An 18,937-nucleotide genomic window follows, 5' to 3' on the forward strand; every position below is an offset into this window, starting at 1 on the left:
AAACCTGAGTACTTTTTTCTGGTAGAAGCACTGTGATGGGATGTGCTCAGGTTCAGTGGTACATGGTTTAGATATGGAATGGGTTCAGTTTGTCCTCTACTCTGAGAACTTAATTACCATTCACCACATTGTTTCTTTGGGGATAAAGAAATCAGGTCTATTTCCAAAATGACTGAAGTATAAATAGTTTTCTGGAAAGTGCACTTCTTTGGTAAGTTGAGGTCTACTGTTGGTTTAGAAATCAGAGATGATTTTCCATCCCCATAATGAGGACAAAGATGAGTGGTCCTCTCTCCAAAAGGAAAAGAAATCTACTCATCCACCCAAAAGGGAGAGGAAAAGGGCGTTGCAACCTCATTCGTAGTTGAGTAATTCTTGAGAATTTAAAGTATGATTTTTAAAAACATAACATACGTGTTGGGCCATTGGTACTAGCCTCGGTTTAAACCAGGCTTCAGTAGTAGATAATATCCCATTCTGTCCTCCAGCCATCTGTTTGGGACTATCCCTTTGCTGAGAGTGAATTTGTCTATTTTAGTTTGCCAAAAGACAAAACAAAAGATGACGGTGGCAGAGCTGGTAGTGCCATGACTCAGATTCCACTCAGACCTCATTCCATATTTGCCTGGGATAGAAATCAGACTGCAGGATGCCCACAACTCATTGCCGATGGGAATGGTGGCTGCTGGAGTTGTGCAGTGCACGACCTGTGCAGCCGCACATGGCAGCCTTCCTTGTTAATCTAGTAGTTTAGTATTGTCAGATGCCCTCATCTGTCCCTACCCTTGGGTTCACTCATGTCCATAACTGTCTCTCTTTCATAGACACACAGACACACATGCATCCAGACACACTCTTTCACCTTGAGGTCATTCAAATGTCACTGTTTTTCCTGTTTTCTCACTTGAGACCAGAAGATTCCTGATGCAAGACTTCTACCTGAAAGGTCAGTTTCAGCTTTGTAATAACTGGTAATTGTTCTCCTAAAATAAACCAGCCTCTCCAGGGCTGGAAGCTGGTCTTTTCAGCTGTCTGGACGCAGAGCCATTCTCACCTAATGGCCATGTGCCTGTGCTGTTTCCTGTAGCCCTGCGCGGTCATCTGGAAAAGTGGGTCTCAGACCCATGGTGGGGGAGGGCCAGCTCCTTTTCTGGAAGGAAACGAGCCTACTCCTGCCAGTCCCACCGCCCCTCGTCCTCCGCCTTCTGCTGGGGAGCCACTCTCTGCCTTTGTCATCCCCCGTTGTCACCACTGGTTTGGGGTGGCCGTCCCCATCTCTTTGGGATGTTCGCCAAACTGACACTGATTCTTCCTGAAGCTAGTTCCTGCCTCTGACTTTAAAGTTTGCTGATGAAGTACCATTACGATGGTTTTCTGGGTTCTTCCCCAAAAGAAAGCTGCGTTCCTGATTAAGAACATTTGTGGGGGGACTTCCCTGGTAGTCCAGTGTCTGAGATGCCAAGCTCCCAATGCAGGGGGCCCCTGTTCGATTCCTGGCCAGGGAGCTAGATTCCTTCGTGACACGACTAAGAGTTCACATGCTGCAACTAAGAAAAATCCTGCAAAAAAGAGCTAAGAGCCCACGGGCCGCAACTAACACCTGGTGCAGCCAAATAAATTTTAAAAAAGAAAAAAAGGTTGGGTAATCCTGGGGAGCTGTATGGCAGCCTTTTGGGGCAACCCCTGCTCACTGGTGGTGTTTTCATATTAAATCTATTCCGAGGATTAGTGTTTGGTATCAAGGAGAGCACAATCTCTTTGTGCAAACCTTTTTCATTTTTTCCAGTTCTGCTTTTGGGATTCTTTATAAGGCCCCGAACACACTGGAGTTTAAAAACGGATTCTTTGCTTCACACTTCTCTGACTCCCTTCTTGTATGAAATGAGGTAAGCTTGCTTCAGGATGGCGGTCCTGGGTACTGCTGCCCTGGCCCAGAGTGACTGATGAAAGATGCAGATGCTGTCCAAAGGCACCTGGGAAGTGGTGGGAGACCCTTGGAGGTGGCCTTTTCATGTTGGCTGAATCTAGAAGCCTCCACTGCAGGCCAGGCTGCTCCTCCTAGCAGCATATGTGGGTGAGGTGTGGGGGTCCCCTTCAGTCAGACTTGCACCCACTTTTATGATAACCATCCCCCCAGCTTACCCCATCCCCCTCTCCTAACCTGGGCTACATACATGTACCGTCCTGGGAATTGGCCAAGAATCCACGTGCCTGCACCTAAAAGCAATGCCCAGGGCCCTGGAGAAGCCATCCTTAATGCTGCTCTGCAGGGGTGACTAAAGAGTCATACCCGTGGGGACTCCCTGGGGGCCCAGGAGTTAAGAGTCCACCTTCCAGTGAGGGGGCGCAGGGTTGATCCCTCACCACGTGCTTCGAGGTGCAGCCAAAAAGTAAAAAAACAAAAAGAGGCACATCCTGACGGGTTTGTGGGTACATGCACGCATGCGTGTGCACTGTGTATACAGCATGTGAACACAGGGCATATCGTTATGTTTTTGCCATGTGCAACCTCCCAAGTGGCTTAATGATACCCCCAAGGTCGTTCGCGCTTTCTATATAGGTGACAATTAGGAATTTGCAGGTAGCATTCAATGGCTGGAATTAGAAACCAGCTCTGTCCTTAAGACCTGTGAGGAGCCACCTTCCATGGCTGGCTGTTCTTGTTTTGTTCAACCTCATGGAATGATGGCAGCCATTGCCAAAGAAGCCCTTTGTTTGGGAAGGGAAAGTTTCTTCAGATAACCCCCTCTCCTCCTAATCCTGTGCTCACTTTACTCCACAGACTGTGTGGTTTGGGGTGGGGGAAGGCTCCCTGCGCTCGTCCCCTGAGGGTGGAGCAGAGGAAGGTCTCTGGCCCTGGATATATTTCACCTGAGCCTAGGCGGCTCAGGCAAGGGCTCGAAAAACTACGGTGACAAGCTAAAACTAGGTTACTCCTAAAGCCTCCTTCAGTTTGTAAATTCTGTGACTCCGAGATGCCGAAGGTCCTTTAGAAAGTGGCTTTAAGAAATCTTGGGGCTGACTGCTGAGAATACCATTTGGTAGGTCCCTTGTCCTCCTTCACACGCTGCCAAGTGACTGTTGTCATGGCAACGGAGCTGCTCCTGCCAAGGCTTTTCTAACAGCATATGAGGGGATCTGAAGCTTCCTGAGATTGTTAGTAATTATCTTCTTAAAAAAAATGCACTCTGAATATTGCAAACATTTTAATGGGCCCTCTTCCATCCTAATGGCGATTTTTGAGGTTCATTATCAGCCCCGTATCTTAAAACAAAAGGGCTTGATTCTTTGTTTTCTTTCCTTATTTTTCTTTTGTGTGTGTTCTTGCCTGGAAGAAGAGGCATTGAGTAGATGCTCAAATATTTCAGTTGAAAGGTTGGCAGAATAGCCAAACATTGATATAAATATTCTTTATCATATTAGCATTTAGATATGCTCTTTCCCTAGCTGACATTGAACCTTAAACCAGGCAAGCCTCAGAGCTCACAGCTTGTGGATCTAGAAGTCCGGTTTTTTTAATTTTCATATGGGGGGAGGGGGGGCTGAGTGGATCCACAAGTGAGTCTTACTTGTAAAGAACTTCTTAGCGCCCTCTCCTGAGAGTATGATATTAAACTTTGTTTTTCTTTTTGTCTGCAAATATCTATTGAGTCAGAGATGGGTCATGCATCTTCCCCAACACTGAGAATTCCGTGGAGCCTCAGATATTGTCACTAGAGGTCACCTGTGAATTGAAGGACAAAGGCCCAAGAAGTAGTAAGCCCATGCTGAGTCACCCAGGACAGCATTAAAAATGCACATAGTTGTCTGAGAGCAGGGAGGTGAGCTAGTGATTGTCTGGTCCCTTTATTCACCCCTTCCCTCCACTATTCTATCCTTAAATGCAAATGCTAGAGGCTTCTGAGTTGCTCATCCTCCAAAAGGCAGAAGAGAAAGATTACTCCATGCCTACCTTCCATACTGAGTTCTCTGCGGGCTTCTTAATGTCCCAGGCATGGGGTGAGACCCAGGCTATTTGGTGACCCACTCTCGGCTTCCGTTGACTCACTTTGCCTTCGGACATTGTCGGATGCTCCCAAGTCTCCTCTTTTCTTTGGATCCTACATTGCCATTTCTCTGCTGGCAGGAGGACATCTGGGAAGGGGTTGGGGAGGCTTCACCAGCAGGACCCTGGGCCAGCTGAAGCCCCTGAGTCCTGTGGAGGTAGAACATGGTAAGGAGTCACATTCCACACGTCTGCCCTCCGTGTCCAGGGCACGGGAGCCACCTGTGTTTCATCTGGTCTGTGAGCTGGCGGATTTCTCAGGAAACGGGGGGAAATGAATTGCTTTTGGATCTGTATTACTACTTCTTGACCTGGAGACTCCATTGGGGAACTAGGTACTATAACCAGTTTGTACCCTTTATAAGTGGGCTTCCCAGGTGGCTCAGTGGTAAAGAATCTGCCTGCCAGTGAAGGAGCCACAGGACATGTGGGTTCAATCCCAGGGTCAGGAAGATCCCCTGAGGATGAGATGGTAACCTGCTCCAGTATCCTTGCCTGGAAGTTCCTATGGACAGAGGAGCCTGGCGGGCTACAGTCCCTGGAGTTGCAAAGAGTCAGACACGACTGAGTGCGCGCACACCACCCTTTGCAAACAGGTGGAGGTTGGGAGGGAGGGCTGGCCAAGGACCCCTTGGTGGTGCCATAGTGCTGCTTCCTTGCCTGCCAGAGCTCTAGGCCTGCTTTCTCGTTTTTGGCTATAAGAGCCAGCCTCCTGCTGGCTATATACCAGGGTTAGACTTTCAGTTGCTCTTTGATCAGAAACCATCCTGTCATTCAGGAACCAGTGGGGAAGGTACAACCCAAGATAGAAATCAAGGGGAAGACTAAGGTGGTACTAAGTCCATTTGAATGATCTTAGAGGAATTTGGCTTGGAAATTAGCTGCAAAATGAAATTCTGCCTGGATTTTATGGAGCCACCAGTGGAGTCGCAGCCCAAATGCAACCTCTTTTCCCTTAGAGTCTTAAATCTTATCTTCTGCTGATCGGTTCCTTGTTGGTGTGGAGTAGAGTGGGGAGGAGGGAGATGCACTAAGAGAATTGGGAAGAATGGGTGTTACAGGCTCAGTACTCAAAGCTTGGTGTGTCTGCCAGGTCCCACATACGTTTGTTGAGCACCTACTATGTCCAAAGATGTGCACACATCCCATTATGTGCTGATTTATGAGATGTCGGTGTTGATAGAAGACCATGGGACGCTGAGTTCAGCTAAGCAGGGACTGGCCGTTTCTGGGACAGTATCCTGCAGCGGCCCCACCTGAGATGGGTCAGTAGCCTAAAGGGTGATCTGTGGAAAGATTCTCCTGGCAAGTAGGGAAGGGTCCCCTGCTTGAATAAACAGTGCCTCCGTGCCACAGGAAGCTGGCAGGGGGCGATGCGTGCTAAGACAGTCCGTGCCCACTGATCCCAGGGCCTCGTGTGCCCACCAGCCCGCCCACACACAGTCCAGCGAGGAAGTGGTGGCAGTGTGGTTTGAGTCTGGCTGATGACACAGATGTCTGAGTGGCAAGGTTTTTATTTTCTTTCAATCACAGGATGGGGGTGGAGAGCAAAAAGCTACCTTCTCATCTGCTAAATATGTTGGTGCGTATTAGCAACAGCGAGATCTTCTCAAGAACAGTTCTAACTATGAACTCAGCCCTGGATGAAAATCCTGATTTCTCCTGTGCCACCATGGGCAAGTTGCTTAACTTCTCTGAGCCCCTTGGCCTCATCTGTAAAACGAGTATAATAATTCCTATCTGACCATGCTACCTACAGGAGGCATATAATGAGATTTTAAAACTGAACACATTGTGCTTGCAAGTGCCTGTTAGATTGCCAGCACTGAGTAGATGGTAGCTATTCTTAATAATTTGGAAAGCAGCAGAATTGCTTCCTGAGAGATAGTAAAGTCAGCACATTCTGGCGTGGTTCAGGGAGCTACAGAAGCCCCTTAAAGGGACAGAGTAGCACTTAGGCCAGCAACACTCAAGTGAAACCTGATTCTAGATACTGGAGATTTTCAGCAGCAGCAGCAGAGCCCGAGGGTGGCATCACAGACCCGCTTTCTGGGCTCTCATCCCTTTGGAGGCAGTGGGTGCCTCAGGCTCTTGCACTGATCCCTAAAACCATGAACTGCCCTCTTCTGCCTCTAAATTCATCAAGTGGCCGTCTGATTTATCTGAAAAATGCCTGGGAGATAATGCTCAGATCAATGGCTGTGAGCATCTTATCTGCCTAACAATTCAGCTTCATGAGCTAAGAAAATGATGTGTGGTTTTGCACATCAGCCCACATCTGCTTTGCTGGCACGAGCTGGCGTCCTGGGGTCCCTCCAGCCTGGCCCTGGTGGGAGCATCTTTCTGCACCCGTACCCCAGAGGCAGACCTTGGTAGCGGGCGTGCATGGTGACAGATGTCGGGGAGCCAGCGGCATTTCCTGGTGACACCCCACCAGAGCTTTTCAACCAGGCTCCACTCCATCAGAGGCGAAGGCAGGCAGAGTTCCCATCGGAATGCCTTCGCTCCTTCTCTGGGTTTTCCTAGAAGTGTGAGCGTGTTCGTGTTGTTGTGTTTCCACATTACCAGTCTCGCTTTGCTTTTAAAACAGCAACAAAGGAAGAGGAATATCGGTCTTTGTGGCTGCCAGTACCGTGCCTGCCAGAATCTTCTGCTTGCTGGTCTCAAGCCGCCAGATGGCGGTGGGACTGTGTGTGGTTTCTTTTTTTTTTCTTTTTTTTCTTATTTCCTCTGCTTTTTGAAAAGTTGTGAAGTGGGAGAAGTTGGGAAAGGTGAGTTGACTGAAAGATTGTCAGCTGATAAGTTTGCAGTATCTTCCACCCCACCCACGCGTGGGCACAAGGATGTCTCCCCAAAATGTGTCACTGACCCTCTTTGGCCTTTGCTGCACGCGTGGTATTGGGTGTCCCGTGAACACCAAGCTGGATTGTCCCACATATCTCGGTCATATACAGGAGCCCAAGAATACAGTTTCTGAACAGGAAACTGCATGTTTTTCTCTTCCTTGAAGATGGAAGCATCTTAGGTTTGCCATTGTACCAAAAGGGAAGTTACACTTCCTTTGTCCGGGAGCTTGCAGGGTTTATTTTTGAAAATCTTTTTAAGTTTTCCCACTTTTGACCTAAGCCGCCTCATGAAGACAAAGGGTCAGATCCTTCCACTGCTTAAAATACTACTCACGTTTCTCATTCGTTTGTTTCCTTGAAATCAGATTGTGTATTTGTTGCAAGAATATTGTGGTGATTTAAATAGCACACTGAGAAAGCTGGCGCAGTGGTAAAGAATCTGCCTGCCAATGCCAGAGACACAAGAGATGTGGGTTCGATCCCTGAATCAGAAAGATCCCCTGGAGGAGGGCATGGCAACCCACTCCAGTATTCTTGCTTAGAGAATCCCATGGACAGAGGAGCCTGGAAGGCTACAGTCCGTAGGGTTGCAAAGGGTTGGACACAACTGACCGCAAGCACAACAGAAATGTTTGGATAGTTTTGAAGCCATTTTCAGGACTAACATAATAAAGTACTTGGACAGTCTTCAGTGATTTGTGATGACCAGTGACTCCCCTGAGTGGGGCTCCTTATGTGGCTGATGTAAATGATAGATGGTTTGCAGGGTAACTTGTAAGACCAGGAACTGGTTGTTTATCCCTCCCCCTCCCCCCCATGTAAACAGATACAGGACATCAAATGATGCCATCTCTCCCAGTGGTCCATCTTTTTGTGCCTAAGGATAAAAATAAAATGCTAACGAAGCCAGGAGAAACACAGTTTGTTGGTTTGATGTTCGGATAGTCTGAGTGCCTCCTTTGACCTTTGATGAAAATGACGGTGCCCTTGACAGGAGCCGGCTGCCTCACCAGGCCACAGCGAAGGACACGGACGCATTTCCCTGAGCAGGAGGAATAGCAGTGAGGGCAGGACTGCTGAGGGGGCACCCGGGGCTTCTCTGCTTGTTAAAGGCAAGCGTTGGGTGCTGAGCAGGAAGGCACTGCTGATTTGTTGCTTCATGAATTTTCCAAGGCACCTCCCAGCCCGAAGTTCACCCTGAAATCTGTGGCTTCTGAGTTTAGATGAGCCACAGCCCATGAGGGCAGGGGGCTGTCTCTTCCTCTCACAGCACAGGAGTCAGACCACAGGGGTGTCTCCCCGATGTTTGTGGAGTATGGGGTGCTGCTCATCTCTCCTCCAGCATCCTGGTTGCCGCACGATCATTTCTCTTAAAATGGTAAAGGGGGTCATCTAATCCAGCCTGGAGGTCGCTGGGAAGATGTGCTTTTTTGAGCTTCGAGCAGGTGTGCCACCTCCAGCCTGGGGTCCTCAGGGCTCCCCATGACCCCGTTGTTGGTCTTGCGTAGGGGTCCACCTAATGGCCTTTGATTTGGTTCCTTGGACTGAACCTTTGCATAAAGCATGGACTTTGTTGGCTGGCGCCTCACAGTTGAGCCTCCCTGGGCATCAGAATTGAGTTCTCTTCTTCCTCTTAGAATTCAGGTTTATTTAATATTTTTTTTCAAAACCAAAAAAATCTCTTATTGAAGTCTCAGAGTACAGTTAGCTTAATTGCAAATAAAGCAGCCATCTTCAAGACTAGTAAAAAGATAAGTCATCCCAAATCACAGGAAAAATATGAAAAAAATACCAGATGCTTATGCTGTGTACCTCTGATTGTACATAAACCTCAACAAAGAAGGGTTAAAACTGCAGCATGTGAGGAAATTAATCTCATGATAATTTGCAAACTTCACTACGATCAAAACAGAAACATCTATCATTAACAAAAGAGTAAGAATTTTAGTTTTGACATCTGTAAAACTAAAAGGGACATAGGTCCCAGCTAATTCAATATCCATTTTCATTCAAACGTATGAATAAACTGATGTGTTCTGAACTTGGTTTTGCCCAGAGAGCATATACCCTTTCTTGCTGTGATGGATGTATATATTATAGAAACAGCCTATTACCTCTGTCTTTCTCTATATCCACATACACACACACACACACACATGAAACAAAATGTTACAAGGAAAGACAAAAAAAATCTCTATTTCCCAAGTTTGTATAATTATACGTATGGAAATCAGGTTTATACCTAGGATGCACTTTAAGACTCTCCCTCTCCCTTTTGAAGTCTGTGTGTGTGTGTGTGTGTGTGTGTACTGAGTTGTTTCAGTCATGTCCAACCCTTTTGCGACCCTATGGATTGTAGCCCACCAGGCTCCTCTGTCCATGGAATTCTTCAGGCAAGAATACTGGAGTGGGTTACCATTTCCTCCTCCAGGGGATCTTTCCAACCCAGGGATTGAACCTGTGTGTCTTATGTCTCCAGCATTGGCAGGCGGGTCCACCAGCGCCCCCGAGGAAGCCCTCTTAGCCTGTGTACCAGCACTTAAACTTGTGAAATGAAAGCGTCCCAAGCATGGCCAGGAAAGTGCAGGAGGAGCCAAGCTTCACAGTCAGCTGTGACGCTGGTGTGGTGGGTGCAGAGCCGTGGGCATCACCCGGGACGGCGGGTGGGACACCCCCTGGGCTGGCCAGAGCAGTGGCCGCTGAGTGCTGAGGCAGTTTCTGCGATGCAATGCTCAGACAGCTCTCTAGTCAGCCTTCAAGGTGAAAAGACACCTGATATTTCACAGTTCTGGGCTCAGAGAGCAGGGGCTTGAGAGGAAGGAGAGAGACACCCTGTTTCCTAGTTTACTGAACCCTCAGCTTTCCAAGCTGCCGCAGGTCATTGCAGAAGCGGTCCTGGATTTCATAGAAACTTTCCTTTCCAGTCTCTGTTAGCAGAAGGCTGATGACACAACTGTCCCGAGCTTTGCAACATGAAAAGAAAAAACAGAGGGAGATCTTGGGCTGGAGACACCTTTAGGAGCTGGTTAGCCGGAGAACCTGTCTCCCTGTTTTGAAGGCATAAGTCACCAAGAGATAGACTTTCTGCAGTCAGTTGACCGTGGACCTCTCAGCCCTGTGGCTTCAACTTCCACCAACGACCACTTGGTTGGTGCATAACTGTTGATGGCAAGGAGATCCTCCCCAAGTGGACCTTCTGGACCTCTCCTTTATTATTATTATTTAAAAAATTTTTTGGCTCTGCTGCATGGCATGTAGGATCTTAGTTCCCCAACCGGTGATCGATCCCATGCCCCCTGCAGTGGAAGTCTGGAGTCTAGTCTCTGGACCACCAGGGAAGTCTCTGGTCCACTCACTTCCTTTTGAACTTTTGTCTTTGAAGATGTTTGGGAAGAAGGAGCTGTCAGGGAATTGGCAGTTCCTCCCTCTTCCCCTCTTGAGTTCTTGTTGCCAGACTAATAATAAAATTGACACAAGACAGATGAGCAGGAGAAAAAGAGACATTTTAATTCCTGTGTGTGGAGGGCTCATAGAAATGGGACTAAGGAAATGGCCAAACTTAGCAACTTGTAGACTTTTAAGATGAAATGATACATCTGTAAGAAATAGGCAGGACAAAGAAATGTAGGCTTGGGGTGGCCAATTAGGGAAGAATCTAAACAGAGTTTGGGCTTGGGGTAATTAATGAAAGAGGTAACAAGGTTTGTTTACACAAGCTTGGCCCCGATGCTCTTTCTGTCAACAAGGGTGTCCTTCTGTCTCCAGATGCGGGGAGCACACCTTTCACAGGAGAGACATCATTCTTGCGTTCGGGGAGACAGAAAGGAGAGTCAGAGTGTCCCCCTTGCACTGGCCGTTTCTCAAGTTCTTTAATTCCAGATAATCAATATGCCAGTATGGCATGTTTGGGGGTGACACACCCTGAGCCCTAATGGGACAGTTCTGGCTTTGTGCCTTTGCACTGCTACCCTGCCTTCTCTGCCTCATCCTCAGCCAGATCCTTGGAGGAGGATATTAGATGTGGGAGAACTGGGGACAGTCACATACTGACTAGCACATCCCTGTGGGCAGACACTTCAGCCAGGGCTGAGGTGATTACTCTGGCCTCCACCTTCTTGTAGGATTTGACTGATTACTGCTACATCAGAGCCCTGCTTAAGTGGCCCATCAATGTAACCAGGGCTCTTTATTTTTTCTGTAATAATGTACCGATCTATGCCTGCAAGTAAGCTCAACTTATTGTAGACTTCTCTCTGTATACATACATTTCTTCTACCTGAGTTGTCAGCTTAATCAAGGGTCAGATGTGCGTTCTGAAACCTGTATATGCCAGTTGTACATCGTTACATTATTTAAGGTATATAAATCTTTGGGATGAATGTGAAAAGATTGGTGGTTCCTGAATAAGTGGAATGTTTAGAAAGCTAAGACAAAAGCAAGTTGCTTTTAAAAAAAATATGTAGATTACCATCAGATTAAGTGGGGATGAGGCAGTTGTAAATGATTAGGGGCAAAAATGGTTTTTAAAAGTCTAGGATACCTCAGATTGTTTCTCAAGAATCCCCAACTGGAACCCATGGACGGTGCATTTGGAGTGCGATGACAGGAAACACCAGTGGGCAATCATTTCTTGGGAATATAGTCATCAACAGTTGAGTCTAAGCACACAGACACAGCGGGTGAATGGGGGAGCTGGGCTTTGAGTCTGTGTTGTCTGACTTCAGAACCAAGCGATTAACCCTTTTGGCTTGACTGCTCTTCTTCCTGACCCTCACACTAATTCAGGAGACGGCAAGGAGATTGTGCTAAGACTCCAGACCAGCCACAGTGGGAAGCAGCTGCTATGGGTGTCCTGGGGCTTGCAGGCTCCTTGGGGTCTGCCCGTCACCCTCCAGAACCTCAGTTTTTCCATTTATAAAATGGGGACAGTAGTACCTACCTCCTAGGATTGCTGCAAAGATCACTTTCCCTGCACCATTTCATAGCTATCCCCCCAGCCAGTCTGTGAACACTTCCAAGGCTGGGCCCTCCACCTTTATCATCTTTGAAGTCACTTTAATCCTTGTTGCATGGAGATACTTATTAGGGGATGTGTTGTGATTCCCCATCCCACAAAGATAGGTTGCCGTTCTAACCCCTGGTCCCTGTGAATCTGACCTTAGTTGGACATGAGGTCTTTGCAGATGTCATCAGGTTAAGATGAGGCCATTACGGTGGACCCTAGACTAGTGCAGCTGGTGTCTTTATAAGAAGAGAGAAATTGGGACACAGATACACACAGAGAAGAGGGTGCCTTCACGTATGTCTCATGTGAAGACACACATGCTGGGAAATTGCCAGGTGAAGATGGAGGAAGAGATTGGAGTGATGCATCTACCTGCTATGGAGGGCCAGCAGCCACCAGAGGGGGCAGGGAACAATCCTTCCTCAGCAAGTTTCAGAGGGAGCAGGGCCCTGCTGACCCCCTTGATTTCAGACTTCTAGCCTCCAGAATGGTGAGACAGTAAGTTTTGGTTATTTTAGGCCAAGCGGCGGCGGGGGGGAGGGGGTGGGTACTTGGTTACAGCAGCCTAGGGAACAGATGCAGTACTGAATAAATGTGGAATTTGTGTCTTCGTGTGCCCCCACGTTCATACTTTGGTAACCTAAGCTCTAGACTTTTTACTTATTTCTATTTTATTTTTAGTTATTTATATATTTATTCAACTTTATTGAAACCAAGTTATTTTATGTTTTCCTAGAGGCTTTATAGGAGGCTTTTAAAGGAGGCTTTGCAGTGTCATGTTTGTTTCTGCTGTACGATGACGTGAATCAGCCACACACACACACACACACACACACACACACACACACACGTATCCCGATGACGTGAATCAGCACACACACACACACACACACACACACGTATCCCCTTCCTCTGAGGCCTCCCTCCCACTCCCCCAGCCCACCCTCTGGGTTATCACAGAGCTCCGAGCTGAGTTCCCTATGTGGTACAGTAGCTTCCTGCCCATGATGTATTTCACAGGTGGTCGTGTGTATGTGTCTACGCTGCTTCTTTCCACTGATTATCTCCTTTGCACATCACCTAGTTTCAATCGCCTACTGATTTCGTGCTACTTTTTAATAAAAAAACTTTGCTTGTTATGGGAGGACGTTCTCAGACATATCACACAAAAAAGAATGAAAACTTGCCATCAAGTGTTCGTGCGCCCCTCAGCAGTGAGTGACGGACTTACCGTTCCTTCTGGCCACAGGGTGGTTCCCAGTGCAGGGAGGATGCGCAAGGCTGTTGCTCCCTTCCCTCTTCTTTGAACTGGGAGAAACAGAACCAAATCAAAGTGGCTTTAAAAATAAGGAAATGTGTGTCTTTGCAGAACTGGAGCCCCAGGTTCAGGAGAGCAGGCTCGCAGCGTGTTAATTTGGCAGCTTTGTGAGTTCACCCAGAGACTGCGGCTCCTTCTCGGTTCCGTCCGCAGAATGTGCCTTCTCCTAAGGCAGGAGTCTCCACTGCTGTAAAGACGGTGAACCACAGCAGCTGGGCAGCCTGCTTCCTGTTCTCACCCTGTGGGGTCTCTTGTGTGTGTTGATCTTAAGATCAAGGGTATTTTCCCCAAAGGCTTCCCCAGCAACGTCTCAGTCTCTTGTCTCGTCCCTGAACTGCCAGAGCGGATGGAGTTAGATCATGTCTCAGTTAATCATCTGACAGAGGACCCCAGTGCCCCATACATTCTCCAAATTAACAACTCCTACTCATCTTTAGTAGCCAGAATAATGCCCCCCCCCAACAAAAGACATCCATGCCTTCAACCCCAGAACCTGTGAATATGTTACTGTACATCACAACAGGGGCTTTCCACTTATCATTCAGCTAAGGATCTTGGGATGGGGAGATTATCTTGGGTTATTAAGGTGGGTCCAGTACAGCACAAAGCTCTTAAGGAGAAAGAAGGAAGATCAGAGCCAGAGAAGATGTGAGGATGGAAGTGGAGGTCAGAGAAGAGTGGAGGTGCTACTACTGACTTGAAGGTGGAGGGAGGTGCCACGAGCCAAGGAGTGCAGGCAGCCTGTGGGAGCTGGAAGAGGCAAGGAAAAGGATTCTCCCCTAGGGCCTCCAGAGGAATGAAGCTGTCCCACCACCTTGATTTTAACCTGGAGAAATTGATGGTAAGATAATAAATGGGTACTGCTTTAAGCCACTAAATGTGTGGTAATTTATTACAGAAGCAATAAAAACCAGATAAACAAAATCCTACTGTGTCACACAGGGAACTGCATTCACTATCTTGTAATAAACTGTAATTGAAAAAAATCTGAGAAAGAATACATGTATATACATAGCTGAATCACTTTGCTGTGCACCAGAAAATAACACAACGTTGTAACTCAACTATACTCCAATTAAAAAAAAAAAAGCCAAAGCGAATACACCATTGTTTCTCCAGGCTGACCTTGAATCAGTATAGACCTTTGATAACATAATAAGAATCTTGTATTGATTTTGAATCTTCTATTGTATGCACAGAGAAGATACCCAAATATTTATGCATTCAACAAAAGGCAAACCCATTCCCTCATCCTGTCTCTACCTAGCCAAAAATGCTACCATTTTGCCCTCCAAAACGGTCCGTGTTGGTTCCTTCGTTCAGCCCCAGTGCCGGGTGCCGGGAAAGCAGAAACAAGTAAGATCTTGTCCTCACTCCCAAGCTGCCGAGACCATCTCAGTCATTTGATTCCATAAATATTCTCACTGTCAGCTCGGAGCTCGTCCAGATGTCTGTTCTGGCTTTGTAACTAGAGCCAGTTTCCTCTGAAGCTTTTCAAACCTGCTGATTTTTTTGTTTTTAAGTTTTAGCAAGGGTCAGGAAGAGCAGAAGACATTGTTAAGCACATCCACAGATAGAGCTATTTTTAGGGGCCCGAGTGGCGGAGATCCGCAGTCATTCTGACCGTTGGGTCCTGGCATCCACGGAGGAGGTTAGCTGCCTGTCTCCTGCCCTCCTGCCCCTTGGACAGAGAGGCTGCTCTTTGGGACTTTTCTCTGCAGTTCTTCATTTCCTCCTCTCACAGGAAGCCTGGGTGCCACAGAGCAGGGGGGTCCCCAGCCTCTGAGATCTAATGCCTGGTGATCTGAGGTGGAGCTGACGTAATAATACTAGAAATAAAGTGTACAATAAGTGTCATGCACTTGAATGATCCCCAAACCACCACCACCACCCCCCCACCCCGCCCTTGGTCTGTGGAAAATTGTCTTGCATGAAACCAGTCCCTGGCGCCCAAAAGGATTGGGGACCCCTGCTGCGGAGCAGAGTGGAGGGGTGCACACAGCCTGTGAAGGACCGCTTGTTAGCACACCGCAGTTCAGTTGTTTCCGGGAAGCCTTGGGCTTTCCCGGGGATGATAAATGTCCAGTGGCAATCTGTGAAAGTATCTGGGAAGCTAACAGAAATCCAGGACCAAAGGAATGGAGTTCGGGAGCCAGGCTTCGAGGTGATCCTTTCCAACCATGGCATTCTGTTTTGAGGAAACTGAGGCGTGGGTAATCAGTGACACAGCTCTCGGTCACGTGTGAAGCAGCTTAGCGAAGACCAGAGCTTAGTCCCCGTGGTATCAATTGTGGACAGTTATAGGCTCGGGAACCGAAATAACAGAGCTGAACCGTGAAGCCCTGATACCTGTAAGAGTGTAGATAAGTTAGCTTAGCAGGGTGTTCTGGGCTCTTAGCTCCGCTTCCCATCTCCCGTTGTCTGTAATAAGTGCCATGTGCTGAATGGATAAATGCACAGACTCTGGAGGTTTGGCCTGGGTTGGAATCCCCCTTACTAGCAGCGTGACCTTGCTCAGATTACCAAAGGTGCTTTCCTTGTCTGTGAGGTGGGGGTGATAGGAACAGCTGCATACCAGGTGAGCTGACTTAGTGAGTTCACATGTGCAAAGCAGTCACCTGGGGCCCAGCACTTCCTCAGCTCTAACAAACGACCTCCTTCCTGGGACCTGAAGCATCTCTCCAGCACTTTGGCTGACTGCGTGCTTTTTCCGTCATGTGACTGCATCCTAGGGTTTTATTCAGCCCGCTCCCTAGAACAAGATGTTGTTTCTTGTTTTTACTATGGTAAACAACATTTCAGTGACTATCCTCATAGGTAAGGATTTGCTTTCACTCTTGTGTCTTCCAATAAAATTTTTCCGAGTAGAATTGCTGGGTCAAAATGGGAGCTTGTTTTTCTAAGACGTGTCTTGATAAACGCTGCCAGATTTTCCTCCAGAAAAGTACTAGTTGACACTCTTACCAGCTGTGAGTGAGTGCGCCAGTTTCCCTGCGTCGCCAGGTCATTAACTTTTAATCAAATGAAGGCCCTGGAAAAATAGGAGAGATTTCTTCTGGGGATCAAGTGTTCCTAGTCCTTGCTCCTAAGAACCTGAAGGGCGCCCAGACAAGTGGCGCGTGTGATAACGGCGCCCTCTACTGGTTCTCCCTGGTGGAGCAGTGCGAGCGGCCGTAGATGGTCCGGTTGCCACTGGTTCTAATTGAGATGCCAGGAACTATAGGGCAGCAGTTTACCCTTCTGCCCATTTAGAAAGTCAGCCTCAGACGACCTTTAATTCTCACTCAGGTTCCTTTCCAGAAGTACTTAGCCAGCTAGGGGAGAATTTGCTCCGAGGGAGCCCCCGGAACTGTCTGGAGTCATTTTTGGATGTCACAAACTGGGGGCGGGGGCTGCTACAGGCTTTTGGCTGGTTGAGGCCAGGAATGCTGTGAACCACCCTTTAACAAAGAAAGGACCTGCGCCTATGTATCAATAGTGTTAAGACTGAGAAACCCTGTTTTAGAAGAATGGCTGCAGAGGCTTCTTTTCAGGCTAAAATAAAATATAGAAATATCAGATATTTATCACCATTACTACTATTTTTTGGTTCTGGAAACCTGATAGTTTTGCAGAATAAAATGGAAAATAGGTGGACGTGAAGCAGCACACTGGCATTTCTAGGAGAGAAGGCAGAGAGGAAAATACAGCCCATAATAAATAATGTCACGAGTACTAATGAAGGAGGGAATTTTTTCCCTATTAAGTTGACTTGGTTAAACCGGCAATAAATTCCTGTGGCTTTCCCTTGAAGATCGTGTCTATTTTTTTAAAAAAGATAGTGATTTTGGGGACACTTTTCTTTCTGATTTCATGAGCCCCAGTGTTTTCATAACATTTATAATTGTGCTTTCCAGTGCTTGGTGCAGAATTACCATCTGTAGTTACTATTTGTCTCCCCCTCCTCCACGCCCAAGTAAATGCTGATATAAATGTTGTTTCTAAGAGGAGGAAGGAAGGGAACTTCAAAAATAATCTTAGAAAAGGGTGTGCCTGAAGGGAAAAGTATGACAAGAATTTTGGGAAAAACCAAGCCGTATTTCAATGTACTTTGACATTGGCTGAGTTTGAGGACTTTTCACGCTGGTGTTACCCAAACCCATCAAAAAAAAATTCTCTATTGCTTCATTTTGCTTTAGCCCCGCTCTTCTCTACACTGCTTGAATTCTAGAATATGTGACTTTATGCAGTAGCTTCACTCGCTGTTCTGAATAGTGCTAGGGGGATGATTTTGCCAAAAGTGGAAAACAAAACAAAACTACAGCTTTTCCCTAAATATCAGATGCTATTTTAAGCATCTTCCTTGAGAAGTATTTTTGACCCAGTGGGTTGTAAAATCAACTTCTGTGTCACAGTCGGTATAATAAAAAACAATAGAAAATATTAGAGGCTATTATTACATATAGTAAAGGTAGCTTTTATTTTGGTAATTATTTCAAGATGTGTAGCCATATATATATATCTTGGTGGTTCAGACAACAAAGAATCTGCCTGTGATGCAGGAGACCCGGGTTCGATCCCTGGGTCAGGAAGGTCCCCTGGAGAAGGGAATGGCTGCTCACTCCAGTATTCTTGCCTGGAAAATCCCATGGACAGAGGAGCCTGACAGGCTATAGTCCATGGGGTAGCAGAGTCAGACATGACCGAATGACTAAGCACACACATTTATGTCTGTGTGCACAAGCCTGGTGAGAAGTCTGAAAGACAGTGGCTTGGGTTATAGCGCAGTGAAATCTGGCTAGTTTTTCAATTTTTTCATTCTTTTAAGGATCTCAGTGATTTCGACTTGTCTCCTGTCCCTCACATTTGCCTCTGTTGTTTTTACAGGTGGCACCAGGGAGATCGGATCCGCCCTGACCAGGATGTGCATGCGGCATCGGAGCATAGAAGCCAAGCTGAGGCAGTTCTCCAGGTGAGGACCATGTTTCTCCCAGATCTCAGACACCCCTGATGATTTCAGGTTAAGAAAGCGCTGATGAGGAGCATCACTTGCCTTGAACAGCACGGGTTTCCCGGTGACGTGAAATCCCCACAGCTTGTCTCTCATCACAGCCTGTCACGCTGCACACTCACTGAACCAGTTTTTTTTAAATCTGTTTATTTTTGGCGTCTCTGGGTCTCTGTCGCTGCATGTGGTCTTTCTCAGGTTGCGGCAGCGGGGGCTAGTCTTCAGTTGTTGAGCGCGAGTTCCTGGTTGTGGTGGTTCTCTTCTTGCGGGCACATGCTCTAGGCACGCGGGCTTTAGTAGTTGTGGGGCACAGGCTTAGTTGCCCTGTAGCATGTGGCATCTTCCCAGACCAGGAATTGAACCTGTGTTCCCTGTATTGGCAGACAGATTCTTAACCACTGGACCTCCAGGAAAGTCCCCAAACATCTGCTATGTGTCGTTTCCTTCTCCTTCCTGGAGAATCCCATGGACAGAGGAGCCTGGCGGGCTACAGTCCACGGGGTCACACAGAGTCAGACACGACTGAGCGACTAACACTGCTATGTGCCAGGCACTGGTCTGGGCCCTGGGAATACGGTGGAGAACCGGATGGCCTGGGTCCCCGCCTCGCAGAGCCCATACCCCCCACCTTGGGATCTTCTCTATGTGTCTCTCCTCCCTCCATCAGTGTGGGGAGCCAGGCATCCCACTGAGACCTCTGGGCCTGCCCTACAGGACCCTCCCAGGAGAAGAAGCT

At 47.5% G+C, this 18,937-nt stretch overlaps 1 protein-coding gene across 10 annotated transcripts in view; it reads left to right on the plus strand.

Moving 5' to 3' along the window:
* MTSS1 (MTSS I-BAR domain containing 1) overlaps positions 1–18,937 on the plus strand; it is a 159,500-nt gene that overhangs the window by 105,135 nt on the left and 35,428 nt on the right. For all 10 annotated transcript variants that reach the window (XM_070477029.1, XM_070477026.1, XM_070477032.1 and 7 more), the window contains exon 4: positions 18,081–18,165. In XM_070477029.1, the coding sequence (XP_070333130.1) occupies positions 18,081–18,165 (85 nt within the window). The remainder of the gene's footprint in view (positions 1–18,080; positions 18,166–18,937) is intronic.

This window comes from Odocoileus virginianus, chromosome 15 (assembly GCF_023699985.2).
Source record: "Odocoileus virginianus isolate 20LAN1187 ecotype Illinois chromosome 15, Ovbor_1.2, whole genome shotgun sequence".
Lineage (NCBI taxonomy): Eukaryota > Metazoa > Chordata > Mammalia > Artiodactyla > Cervidae > Odocoileus > Odocoileus virginianus.